Genomic DNA, 12,798 nt, shown 5'->3' with positions numbered 1-12,798 from the left:
TTCATTGTTGAGCTTAATTGTGCTATGATACCTAGTTAGGCCTTTTTACTTTCACTTCTTCTTTTCTTGTCTCGTCCCCCTTTTGTTTGGCTAGGTTTCTTTCTTTGCTCAAATTGTTTGACTAGGCATTTAGTCCATATTTAAGAATGCAGTAGCTTCCACTTTTGAGTGCCTTTTCAAAATGCATTTACCTTGAAAAAACATTAAATTAATGTTTTCTTTAGTGTTTTTTGATAATTTTAATGTGTTAATGTAAAAATAAATATAAAAAAATAAATTATTTTAATGTATTTTCAAATAAAAAATATTTTTTTTAAAAAATACTCTACACCATATTACCAAACACATACTTAATAATAGACTTGGTTGGCTCAATTTTGCCAGCTAAGTTTTGAGCGAGCTCCTTTATTATTTTGTCAAACACTAACATGCATTCAATTTAATTCATAGTAAATCTATTTTAAATTTTTTCATTAATCCACCAAAAATAATTTATATACAAATAAAAATTGCTACATAATCGGATTGTGAGAAGGCTTAATGTCATATCCCCATCTCTGTATCCACATTTTCCCCGTGCCCAACTTCCTTGTGGATATGTTCTCACACGCAAATGTACTGTTGTGATCTTTTTGAAATAATAAACATTAAACTACATGATTCAAATTGAAACATCATTGAATCTCTAGGGACTAAAACAAACATTAAACTATACAGTATATTTCTAGATATTGCTGCTGGCTAATCAACTAACGACCCTCTCTCCGGCTGTCTGATTGCCCTAACCCCCCCCTCCTTTCTCGTTTCTCGAGCTCGCAACCCCAGCGGAAAGAAAGAGAAATTCAAATTGTTTCCCCAAAAAGCCCTCGTCTTTCCATCTGTATGCCAAACTTACCCTCCTCTCTCCTCCTCCTCCTCCTCGTCGTCGTCTCCAGAGTTAAGCGAACGGGAAATTCAAAAAAGCATGATCGTTAGAACGTACGGTCGGCGAAACAGAGACGGAGGAAACCTAACGAGAACCTTTTCAGATTCATTAGACGACGACTTAGCTGACCATAATTACTCCTTCAGCGACTCCTTTTCTCTCTCTCAAGAAACTACCCAATCTAATCAAGATTTCTTCAGCCATAACTTTCCTTTCTCTTCTCAAGAATCCACCTCTTATTCTCTCGATCTCGATCCCTACAATTTCGACGACAATCCCATCCCAAACGGCGTCGTCCCAAGAAAATCGAAGAAGCCGAGGCGTAGTAAGTCAAAATCTGAGAGAAACGGTATTGGGAATTCTAATCTTTTGACTAGCTCGACGACGTTGATGGAGGCGCAAGAATTTGGGGAAATGATGGAGCATGTTGATGAGGTTAATTTTGCACTTGATGGGTTAAAGAAAGGACAGCCTTTGAGAATTAAGAGAGCTAGTTTGCTGTCTTTGTTAGGGATTTGTGGGACTCAACAACAGAGACGGCTATTGAGGGCTCAAGGGTATGTGGGTTTTGTTTTGTGATGTTTAAAGATTGAATTTGGAATTATTTCGTGTTTATGAATTTTTGAAATTGTCTTGGGGATTCTGTGAGTTCTTGAATTTAGAAAAAAAAGCGGATTTGAATTTAGAAAGATTGAATCGATGGTTACTGCATTAGAAATTGTCGGGACTTTTTGAGTTCTTGAAAGGCTGGGTTTGAATTTAGAATGAATTGAGGCTTATTGCGTTAGAAATTGTTGGGTTTGTTTTGGAAGCTTTTTGATGGGGAGAGGTTATTGGCATTTCAAAGAGTTGTTTTCGGTTGATGGGTTCTCGAGTCTTTCTCGAGTCTTCGTTTTGAATTTTTTCTAGTGTAGTTTAAAGGGTATCGTGAGTTCTTGAATTGTTTTTTTTTGTTTCTTTTACATGATTGTTTTGTAGAATTTCTTGTTGAGTTCGGAAATTCTGGATCTTCGTGTGGCTTCTTGGAGAGTGTTCTGTTTGATTTTGAGTGTAGTTGGTGGACTGTTCGAAGTTCTTGAAATTAAAGAGATGGGTTGTTTCGTGGGTGATCTTGTTTTGGTTTTGGAATTTGGTACTTTGTTTTACTATGCGTTTGGAATTTATGTCACTAGTTAGTTTTTGTAATGGTTTATGGGTTTTTCTGTTTAAGCTTTGAAGTACCTAATCAAGTAATGAGCGGAATATTTTAAAATTAAATTTAATATGGGAGTTCAGTATGCATATCCAAAAGATGGAAGATCTCTGAGAAGTGAAAGTTATGAATTCTACTTATTACTCCCCATACCATTTGGTGAATGAAAAACAGCATGTTGGGTTCTCCTTTTAGATGTTTTGGTTTATGCACACAAAATCACTCCTTTGTTGGTCTGCTATCATGTATTTACTATTCTCATTTTACTGGCCTCAAGTTTCATGTCTTATTTCTGTTGCATGCTAAAATTCTAAAGTTTTGTGCTTTCAGGATGGCCAAGACAATAATTGATGCTATTCTGGGCCTCAGCTTTGATGACTCAACAAGCAATCTGGCTGCTGCTGCACTCTTCTATGTTTTGACGAGTGATGTAAGTTCTTTTATGTTTTATACCTTTTCTTTCTGCACTCTCTTGTGCATGTACATGTTTTGTTGAAACCTCAAAAGGGACCTCTGAAATCTATACAAAGGCAATTGGGAATTCAGCATTACCTCCCTCTGAGTTGTTAGATAAGGTTGTGTTGTCTGGGCATGGATAAAAGGCAATGACTGACATCAGTTGTTTTGAGAAACATAATAATAGCAAGTAGAATCTGTAACTTTACTCATAATTAAGTTCACATGGAGTTCTATGTTTGTACAAGCACAACTCTTCAGTTTCAGTTTTCAAACGTTGTAATGTTCTCAAATCACATGCTGCTGCTTGTAGTCGGTTATTTCTTATTTGTTTATTTGATTCTCAAGGCTGGAACTCATTTTCTCCATGTATTTTTTCACCCATCAGAATAGTTTTGACAGCTTTAATTTCACTGTTTCAGGGTCAAGATGAACACATTTTAGAGTCACCAACTTGCATTCGTTTTCTTATTAAATTGTTAAAACCCATCATTTCTACTGCCACTGAAGATAAGACTCGAAATATAGGCAGTAAGCTTTTAGCATTACGCAAGGATTCTGACATCTTACGAGATACAAGTAAGCTGGCAGATTCTAGCTCTACTGCCATTGCTGCCAAAGTTCAGGAAATTCTTGTTAATTGCAAGGACATGAAGTCACATTCTGGTGATGATAGTAGAACAGAGAGGCCAGAATTGACTCCAAAATGGATTGCATTGTTGTCCATGGAGAAAGCTTGTTTATCTAAGATATCTTTTGAAGGTATGCTTGATATCATATCTTCCAATTCTGTCGATAATGAAGTGTTAGTTTTTCATTTCTGTTGCGTACTTTCCATACGTAGCCTGCCATTTATTAGTTTCCTTATGGTTTATTTTTATCAAAGGATGAATAGTGGTTTTGTTGATCGGAACTATGAATAAATTCCTGGATACCATTTATTATAAAGCTGATATTGTTGATGCAAATACTTTTACACTAGCTTTTCATTACTTCTGCTTCTTTCTTCTGACTTATCTTCTTGAAATAGTTCTAAAATACACCATTATGTAATGAACAGCATGTCTTAATAATTTCTTTGGCATTTTTATTTGCAAGTTTCAGTGGTGTCTATTTTTGTTTGATTACATGCTGGTGTAGTATTGTTTTTAGATTTTTATTAATTACTTGAGTTAAAAATGATCCAGGCACAAACGAGTTTTGCATATTGTTGTTTATTACAGGCTTCTTTAACTTAATTATTCTATATGGACATTTTCTATTGAAATTTATGGTTTTTTTTTCATGGAACAAGAAGAATGCAGGCCATTGTGCATACAACGTGCTTTCAAGAATTGCATGATAAGTTTGGTTGAGGATTTGGGATGCTATTTTTCAAATGCTTAGTGATTGTTTTGCATGATCTTAACTAGAGCAAGTTAGCATTCTACCCATTTTTCCATAACAAAAATACTCCTTGAGTGCATTTTGTATTGAAAAATTAATTGAGGGTACAAATGTAATCTCAGATAGGTGGAAATGCCCAATTCTCTGTCTGGAGCACATGTTTCTGTTTTAAATTAATGTTACTAAGGCTTTTGTGTTTTTGCGAGCTAGTTGGCTAATCTATCAAATCTTTATCCCTTTCATTTGAAACCTAAATTCTATTAGGAACCGTTTGGGAACGCTGTTGAAACCGCGTTCCCAAAAAATTCAATTTTTGTGTTTTGCTAAAATTTAATACGATTTGTATGTTTTGGATTGTTTTGATGTACTGATATCAAAAATGATTTTTAAAAAGTGAAAAAACATCATTAGCATGCATTTCGGTACGAAAAGTTATTTGAAAAGCAACCGCTACTACACTGCCAAACATATACTAAAATTGTATCCAGCAGCTCTTTTATATCTGGATGATAGTGTCTTGGTAAAGAAAATGGTACATAAACAGATTTCATTTTATGGAAGAAACAAGCAAGTCTTTTTAAGCATGATTCATTAGATGGCAGCATTTTGTTTGATCATTGGATAATCTTTTTATCTCAATCTCACTCTAGGAATTCATGAAATAAGAAACATAATGAAAACCAAAACAGTTCGGAATCTCTAGTGGGAAACAAGCACTTGTTATTAGGGAGAGATTTGCTCCTTTGTTCTAGATAAGGAAGTGATTGGGAGGTGAAATTAATTTTTTTTCTTTCAGCTGCAAAAAATTCTAAACAAAGGATGGAGAAGGAAGAAGAAACTCCCATGAAATTACAATTCTACCCACATTTTAATTTCAATATAAAAGGCACACGTAATATTTTTATCATAGAAAAATTTGCTCCTTTGTTCTAGATAAGGAAGTGATTGGGAGGTGAAATTAATTTTTTTTCTTTCAGCTGCAAAAAATTCTAAACAAAGGATGGAGAAGGAAGAAGAAACTCCCCATGAAATTACAATTCTACCCACATTTTAATTTCAATATAAAAGGCACACGTAATATTTTTATCATAGAAAAATGGGCACAACGCTAACTTGCTCAAATACAGACAGGTTAGCAAAATCCATAATCATATGTATATGCAATGCCACATGTGCAAGTCTTTCTGTAAGCAATACATGCATGCATGCATGCACACTCTCTCTCTCCTTTTCTGATTGCTTATTTATTTCACTGTGTGGGTTGCATTCATTCAGATACATCTGGCATGGTAAGGAAGACAGGGGGGGGCTTTAAGGAAAAGTTACGAGAGCTTGGAGGACTTGATGCTGTCTTCGAGGTCACCATGAACTGTCACTCTGTTATAGAGGTGTGAGCTTGTATGTTTGTTTCATCTTTTAGCAATTCACAAAAAATCAAGAGCTTATATGTTGCTTTAAAGTTTAAGTGTAACTCTTATTCTATCTAATCATTTGAGAAATGAGGAAAAGTTTGCAACTGGGAAATCTGTGCTCAATTAATGTATTCAATCGTGGGAAAAATCTGTCATATGCTTATCTCATCTTATGCATGATAAAATTTTCAGCATTGCTTATTAATCTCTGGTTCTCACATTTAGCTTTATAGCACTGCTCTGTTATTAATTTTCTTCATCTTGGAATGTAATTCTATATGGTTCTGAGTGGAGTCATCACTGTTCTCACCAGAATCAAAGATTAGTGGTGTGCATGCATGCATTTCCCTGTGTTTTACTTTCACCTTATAAGATCTAAAGCAGATCCTCAACCAATGGTGGCCCATTAACTTGCTTACCAGTACAGTTTCTTTTGTATATGGAAGTCTTCTTGTGATTTACTTATTCTAAATTGAGTCATTATACCTGATAATAAATTCATTCCTATCTCGATCCATTTCTGTCTTTGACATTCTAAATAGTGAATGATTGTTTGGAGTTGGTAACAATTGAACACAAATTTATTTGCAGAGGTGGACAGAACATAATTCACCTTCCATTCAGGATGCAAAAGATGACATGCATCTGTTTTGTATATGGAAGTCTTCTTGTGATTTACTTATTCTAAATTGAGTCATTATCCCTAATAATAAATTCATGCCTTCCCGGTCCATTTCTGTCCTTGACATTCTAATTAGTGATTGTTTGGAGATGGTAACTATTGAACACAAATTTACTTGCAGAGGTGGGCAGAACATAATTCATCTTCCATTCAGGATACAAAACATGACATGCGTCACTCGAGCCTGGTGCTGCTTCTGAAATGCTTGAAAATTATGGAAAATGCTACATTTTTGAGTAACGATAATCAGGTGCAATCAAATGTGATTTTGTTCTGTTATTCTTCTCCTGTTTATTCTTCCTCTAGATAGTTATTGGGATTTAAAATGCCATTTGAAGCCGAGTTATTGGATTTTAATGTTCATTATTTTCTTCTTTAATACAGACTCATCTGCTTGGAATGAGGGCGAACTCAGATTCTCATGGGCATCAGCTATCTTTTACTAAAATCATAATAAGCATCATAAAAATTCTATCCGGTAACGGTGCTTTCTTGCTCTGTCTGTTTCCGGTTCTTAACTAGATTTCTTTTGTCTGGCATGTTTTCTGATGATTGATGGCATTGTTTTTTAGGTCTTCATCTACTTAAGAGTTCTCCTGCTGTTTCCATTGATGGAAACCATTGTAGTCTTTCTGAAAGGAGTGATAATGCTTCTGATTTGGCCTTGATTGACGACGTCAGAGGTTTGTGGTAGCCTAATATCACTGTAGTGTTTCTGTTTGGCAGCTGCTCCTCTTTCTCTATCTCTCTTACTAATGATGCATCTTTAATTGTATTAGCAGTAGACAACAATGGGGTTATTTGTATCAGTTCTTCTACAGATTGCTGCAATGAAGAGAGGACCTCCTCTTGGAAAGGCTCAAATGTATATCACTGCAATGAAGAGAGGACCTCCTCTGGGAAACGCTTAAATGTATCTCAGAATTCCATTGGTCGGTTGAGTCTTTCTGCCTCCTGTTCTGAAACTGCCACACGATTTATGAAAAATACTTGTCAACTGAAGATGAGAGTCCCTTCCATGCCCAGTTCATGTAGTGAGACATTAAGGAGTTGCGATAGTAATAGGTCGAGGACCAAATTTGGTCTTGTTGAAAAAACTAATTGTACAAAAGATGCCTGCAGTGACTTGTTAGATGACAGCCAAGATCCTTATGCATTTGATGAAGATGATTTTCAGCCCTCAAAGTGGGACTTGCTATCTGGGAAACGAAAAATCTCTCGAACTCATAATGGTAGGGTAACCCCCAGAGAAGTTGAAAATGGGTGTCAATATAAGCTAATGAGTCCAGATGAATCAAGTAATGGTGGAAATGGCCTCCACAAATCAAGTAACAAGGAACATCATCATTCACAGAAAAGCTCTTATTGCAATGTTCCTGATGAAGAACATTCCAGCCTTTTGGCAGACTGTCTTCTTACTGCTATCAAGGTATTCCTCTGAACCATTTTGAGGAATTTCTTCCATGTTCCATTCCTTCTTTTCTTCTGTCGAAGTAAGAGGAGGTTGCTGCACATGCCCTTTTTTTGCCTTTGTAGTCAGAATCTTTTCTTGGCAGGTTCTAATGAATTTAACAAATGACAATCCTATTGGCTGTCAACAAATTGCTGCTTGTGGAGGACTGGAGACTATGTCTTCATTGATTGCCGGCCACTTCCCTTTGTTCAGTTCATCTATATCTTTCTTTGGAAAGATGCAAGAGGACAGTTCAAGCATTCCACTCGAAAATCAGAATGATATTCATCTTACTGATCAAGAGTTGGATTTGCTTGTTGCTATATTGGGCCTACTTGTGAACTTGGTAGAAAAGGATGGGGATAACAGGTCAATTTTACTTGCCCTATAATCACCGCTCTAATGCATATATTGTTTACTTGCAATTGGTGGACGGCACAGTGGAATGCTTCTTTGTTCTTTATTGCTATTATGAATTTAACCTATTGAAACTTGATTTATTATCCTCGCTGTGTTGCTTTAAACCTGCTGAAGCTCTCCTTCATGTTAACTATTATCTTTGTAAGTATGATACGAGTAGATTTATACATCCTAGGAATTTCTGATAATTTGATTTTAGATTGCTGCTGCATGTATTGGATTGAACTTGTATTGGCGTTGCATTCTGACCATCCTTTGGAAGTGTCACTTGTGCTTGTATTTAAGCAACAACAATCCCTCAAACCAACTTTCTCCTTGTATTACCTAGATTCCTTGTGCTATTGACTGATTACATTCAAATTTCTGTGAAATTTCCAATTCTTTATTTTTCATGTTAGATGAGAAGATGTTCTTATTTTGAACACTCCAATAATCTCAATTCAGATTTGCATTTGATGAATTTGAGCAATGGCCCTTCATTTTATGGACTGGCTTAACCCGACTTGGATACCTTTTTGATGGTTAGATCTCTCAATTTAGTAGCAGGCTGCTCATTAGGGTTTTCCTTCTTTTGATCTTATTGGTGACATATGGTTCATGTTTCTTTATATATTCATAATTTTCTGGTGGAAAAAGTGACTCTGATGTTTATTGCCTACCAAAATTTATGGTTAAAGTCGATTGCAGATCAAGGCTTGCTGCAACAAGTATTTCGCTGTCAAGCTCAGAAGGGTCAGAAGATGAGAGTCGCAAGGATGTAATTCCATTACTGTGCTCCATCTTTCTAGCCAACCAAGGTGCAGGTGATGCCGCTGGAGAAGGAAACATGGTGTCTTGGGTGAGCGACCTGCTTAATGTCATAATTTTATTAAATGCAATTTGTTTACACATGTATGTGGAGATGCTTGCAAATAATAGAGTAATATTGAATGTTTATTCTTGTTCATTTTCCTTATACTGTAAGATTCAATTTGAATAAATTGAATTGTAATTTATGTTTCCAAAATTTTATGTTATTGGGAATTGTACAGAATGACGAGGCAGCTGTATTACAAGGAGAGAAGGAAGCAGAGAAGATGATTGTTGAAGCTTATTCAGCACTGCTACTTGCATTCCTATCAACTGAAAGGTTTGCTGTGCTCCATCCATTTGTTCTTTCACATTCTTTTTGGTCCGATGTTTCTCAAATTGTCCTTGTTCAATGACAGCAAGAGCATACATGATTCCATTGCTGATTGCCTCCCGAACCAGAACCTGGCTATCCTTGTTCCTGTGTTGGAGAGATTTGTGGTATGTTTTGTTCCTTTCTTGTACATCAAGGCATGAGATTAGTTGCAACTTTGAAATCCATGTCCTCTCTGCATCAACATTCTTTGCTTGTTATTATTATTATTTTTTTTGAAAAGAAGCATTGCATTATATAAAAAATGGATCGGGGAGCATTTTGGTAAAATAATCACTGCGTTCCTTGCGTTGTAGCTAGCTAGCACGCTGTGACATGTACAATGCAAGAGTGAAAACAAAGAAGTAGGCTATTATTTCTCTCTCTAACAAATTATACATTTTGCTTTCTCCAGGCATTTCACTTGACATTAAACATGATATCACCAGAGACTCATAAAGCTGTGAGCGAAGTGATCGAATCATGTAGAATCCGATGATATACTTGCTTTTCCGGTCACTCATGTAGATGTGAGCAATGTGATTGAATCATGTAGAGCATGATGAAAAGCTCCAGAAATGCAAAGCTTTGTACAGCCTTGTTTTTCTTTCAGGTTAAGTTTTTTTTTTTTTTTTTTTTTTGTACACAGATGGTTTTAGCTTGTCGTAGCACACCAGGTTTTAGCCTTGGGCTGATTAACCTTTTCTAGACTTGCCCACTTTCGTTTCTTTCCTTTTTCCCATATTCCATATCATTCTTTTTGTATGACCCGGGCCGAGACGCTAGACGCTTTGTATACAGTAATGAAAGCAGAATCAAATTGTATTTCTTTGTGCGTGACTTCTATCTGTATAATATATATATTTTTATTTTTTTTAAATTATTTTTAACATTAGCACATTAAAATAATCTAAAAACACAAAAAAAAAAAAAAAGAATTTGAAGTAAAGAAAAAAAATTCAATTTTTTTTAAAAGTGTTTTTAAAATATATAAATAAATAGAGGATTGTAAATTATAATAGTGTAATTATGGTTTTGCTTCTAAATCAAATAATAATTGAGGGTCTAAATTGTTTTTTTTTTTCAAATGATAAAAATACTGGAATGATTCTTAAGGCAAGAAATATATACGTAGCACCAAGGTGTGCACTTTTGGTTTTTCTTTTGAAATAATAAGCACCACGCTTCTTTAAATTTCCAACAAAATCTCCGGTATAAATCAAGCCATCCCTCGACATATCGGTTCCAAAAGATTTGTTTGAAGTAAGAAGGATTGTGATCTGACTGATCAAATTGTTCTGCTGATAGTGCATAAAAACTGCTTTCAGATTCTTTATGTGCCTCTGTTGCTCATGAAGCCGGCTCCTGGGCTTATTTTAGGAGTGGAAAGTTCTCCTAAAGATCTTGATCTTTATTTTAACCGATTACAAGGCATTTTGAGATCCTTTCAGCAGATGTGCCGCCTACGTTCATTTGATCTGCAATTCAACAATCTTCATGGATGGTTGTCTCGTTTGGTCTTTGCTCCGCCCTCATGTATGGTTGTCTCGGTTCTTTTAAAACATGTATAGCTGTGAAGAAAACACGCTGCAATTTCTGTGAAGAAAACACTCTAATATTAAATATTAGAGTAATTTCTTTTTTTTTATCAAACTGATTAATGGAATGCATACACTTGTGTGAAATCCCATTTTGAACTCTTACAAACATGCAAGGAAATCAATTGAAGTCACAAACACAGATTCACAAAAGAATAATGCTTGTTGACATGGATGATTCACAAAATGTGAATACTTGCTAGGAAATACAAGAGATGAACAGGGCTGTTTCATGAGATGTTGATGACAGCTTTTGACAAACCCACTTCGGCCATAATCATAAGCAAATGGGACCCCAGGCACAGTCACCTGGGCAGCTTCAAGCCTGAACCCTTGAGCTTCTTCTCCATTATGTCATCTAGACGCGCTCCCATTTCAGGTGTCAAGTGATTTGCCCAGTCGCCTATCTCACCTTTCCTGAAGAATACACTATTTTGAATAGGACTTGATATGCCTGGAGTACGGTGCTCCGCATTTTTATTCACCTCCAAGCTGCTCAACTCCTCAAAACTACACATGCTTATTATCTTTTGCACCCCCCCTCCCTCCTCTTCCTCTAAGGTGAAGGAACAACCCATGAACTCAGCTAATTTCTTAACATGAGCAGCGGTGTCTTTCTTCATTTCCTCGTATGTCAAGAACAATATCTTCTCAGGGAACTCCAAGCTTGCTCTCCAATACCCTAAAACATGGTCCCAGTACGGTCCATAATTTGCAATTCCATTGCAGAACAACTCAAAAGCCTCTTCCAGAGGAAGAGGTTCAACATTGTCCGACCTTTGCATCTTGGCAAGAAAGTACCACAAAGAAACAAAAGCATCCTTTGCGTCCCTGCAAATGTAAATAATCTTGCAACTAGAAGAAATGATAGATTTAGGTAAACAACTGTAAGGAACATGAGTAGATAGCAGAGGAATTGCCAAGTCCCGATAACTTGGGTTTTGATCAGCAAGCTGAAATTCCAAAAAAGGAACACAGTCATGTGGCATCTTGGTAAGTAAAGAACTAGTTGTCGAACCACTTAAACGGGATCGTGTAAGAATAGCAAAAGTGAGGGCCTTAAGCCAAGTTGTGCCAGTTTTTGGAGAACTGGAGACAAATATATCAGTGGATTGAGGATTGAAGCGGTCTTGAACAGACATGATTCCTTCCAAGAAGAAGGGATCGTACCAAAAGCCTTGGTACAGGTAATAATCATACCCCCTCAAGCCTTTAACTTTCGGAAGGGTGGACATGACTTCATTGTAATTTTTAGCTTCATTTTTCCTCTCTGCACTTCCACCACAATCCAAGATTTGGGAGGAAGGCAAAGAGGATTCCATGAATGTAAAAAATGAAAATATAACGTAGAATGATGAAAGGCCATGGCAGCTATTTATAGCGAGTTGAGAGCTGGTTTAATTTTTGGCACCATCGAATATTATTGATCACATGTCCGTTGATGCAATTAGGTTTTATTTCATATTATATTCGACAGTGTGATTGTGTGCAAGGTTGTCAAAAATATTTTTTTTGATATGACACGGAACATCTAATATAAACTCCACTCGTAAACTCGAATCGTAAAATCGTAAAATCGAAAGTAAAATATTTTAACTAAAATCATAAAATTATAAGTAAAATATTTTAAACAATACAAATATCCAAACATCTTAAAATACATAATTCAAATAAAAGTAAAATAAACAATACAAATATCCAAACATCTTAAAATACATAATTCAAATAAAAATTCATACATGTTCATAGTATTTCAATAACTAAAAGTTAACACACCTAAAACAAACAGTCTGTAGGTGTGTCATGTAACCTAAACACACCCTCATTGCCTTTGTCTCCCTCATTATTCCTAAAACAATCATCAAAATCATTACCATCTAAAGGAACATTAATGCTACTACTAGTACCAGCACCGATATTAGAAACATTAGTGCTACTACTAGTATCAGGACCAACACCAATATTGTCAACAATATTTAACTCCAAGCTCCTTGAATTATCTGGATTGACATCATTATGAATTTCTAAATCATCTTCAGTTCCATGACACTCCATCCCAACATCATTAAGATTTTCTTTATCATCACTTTCATCTTCTTTACTGTTTTTCCT

The 12,798-nt window shown here is 35.7% G+C and overlaps 2 protein-coding genes across 7 annotated transcripts; one reads left to right on the top strand and one right to left on the bottom strand.

The window, feature by feature from the left end:
* The first annotated feature begins 742 nt into the window (after window positions 1-742).
* LOC118031312 (wings apart-like protein 2) lies at window positions 743-9,732 on the top strand. Of its 6 annotated transcripts, none has more exons than XM_073412580.1 (14): window positions 743-1,482; window positions 2,448-2,547; window positions 2,996-3,335; window positions 5,235-5,347; window positions 6,175-6,303; window positions 6,438-6,531; window positions 6,626-6,736; window positions 6,875-7,482; window positions 7,610-7,875; window positions 8,371-8,447; window positions 8,604-8,764; window positions 8,958-9,055; window positions 9,135-9,216; window positions 9,504-9,732. In XM_073412580.1, exons 1-14 carry the CDS (start codon window positions 965-967, stop codon window positions 9,585-9,587), a joined length of 2,781 nt encoding a protein of 926 aa, XP_073268681.1. In that variant the 5' UTR covers window positions 743-964; the 3' UTR covers window positions 9,588-9,732. The 6 variants fall into 6 exon arrangements, 4 of the variants coding, with proteins under 4 accessions (XP_073268681.1, XP_073268680.1, XP_073268679.1 ...); XM_073412579.1 differs by having other exon boundaries at window positions 6,836-7,482; XM_073412578.1 differs by having other exon boundaries at window positions 6,833-7,482.
* A 1,259-nt stretch (window positions 9,733-10,991) lies between these two features.
* LOC118031313 (flavonol sulfotransferase-like) lies at window positions 10,992-12,008 on the bottom strand. Its single transcript, XM_035035677.2, has one exon. The coding sequence runs from the start codon at window positions 12,006-12,008 to the stop codon at window positions 10,992-10,994; it is 1,017 nt and encodes a 338-aa protein (XP_034891568.1).
* Window positions 12,009-12,798: the final 790 nt, after the last annotated feature.

Source organism: Populus alba, chromosome 11 (assembly GCF_005239225.2).
Source record: "Populus alba chromosome 11, ASM523922v2, whole genome shotgun sequence".
Classification (NCBI taxonomy): domain Eukaryota; kingdom Viridiplantae; phylum Streptophyta; class Magnoliopsida; order Malpighiales; family Salicaceae; genus Populus; species Populus alba.
Note: the sequence above shows the minus strand (reverse complement) of the source record. Positions and strands in the feature narration are given on the sequence as shown.

Bases quoted from the DNA above. Each gene is read 5' to 3' on its own strand.
- LOC118031313 (XM_035035677.2), bottom strand. From the start codon at position 12,008: ATGGAATCCTCTTTGCCTTCCTCCCAAATCTTGGATTGTGGTGGAAGT.
- LOC118031312 (XM_073412578.1), top strand. From the start codon at position 965: ATGATCGTTAGAACGTACGGTCGGCGAAACAGAGACGGAGGAAACCTA. The intron at 7,876-8,370 runs GTCAATTTTACT...ATCTCAATTCAG, and splicing joins GAAAAGGATGGGGATAACAG to ATTTGCATTTGATGAATTTG. The intron at 8,448-8,603 runs GTTAGATCTCTC...TTATGGTTAAAG, and splicing joins ACTTGGATACCTTTTTGATG to TCGATTGCAGATCAAGGCTT.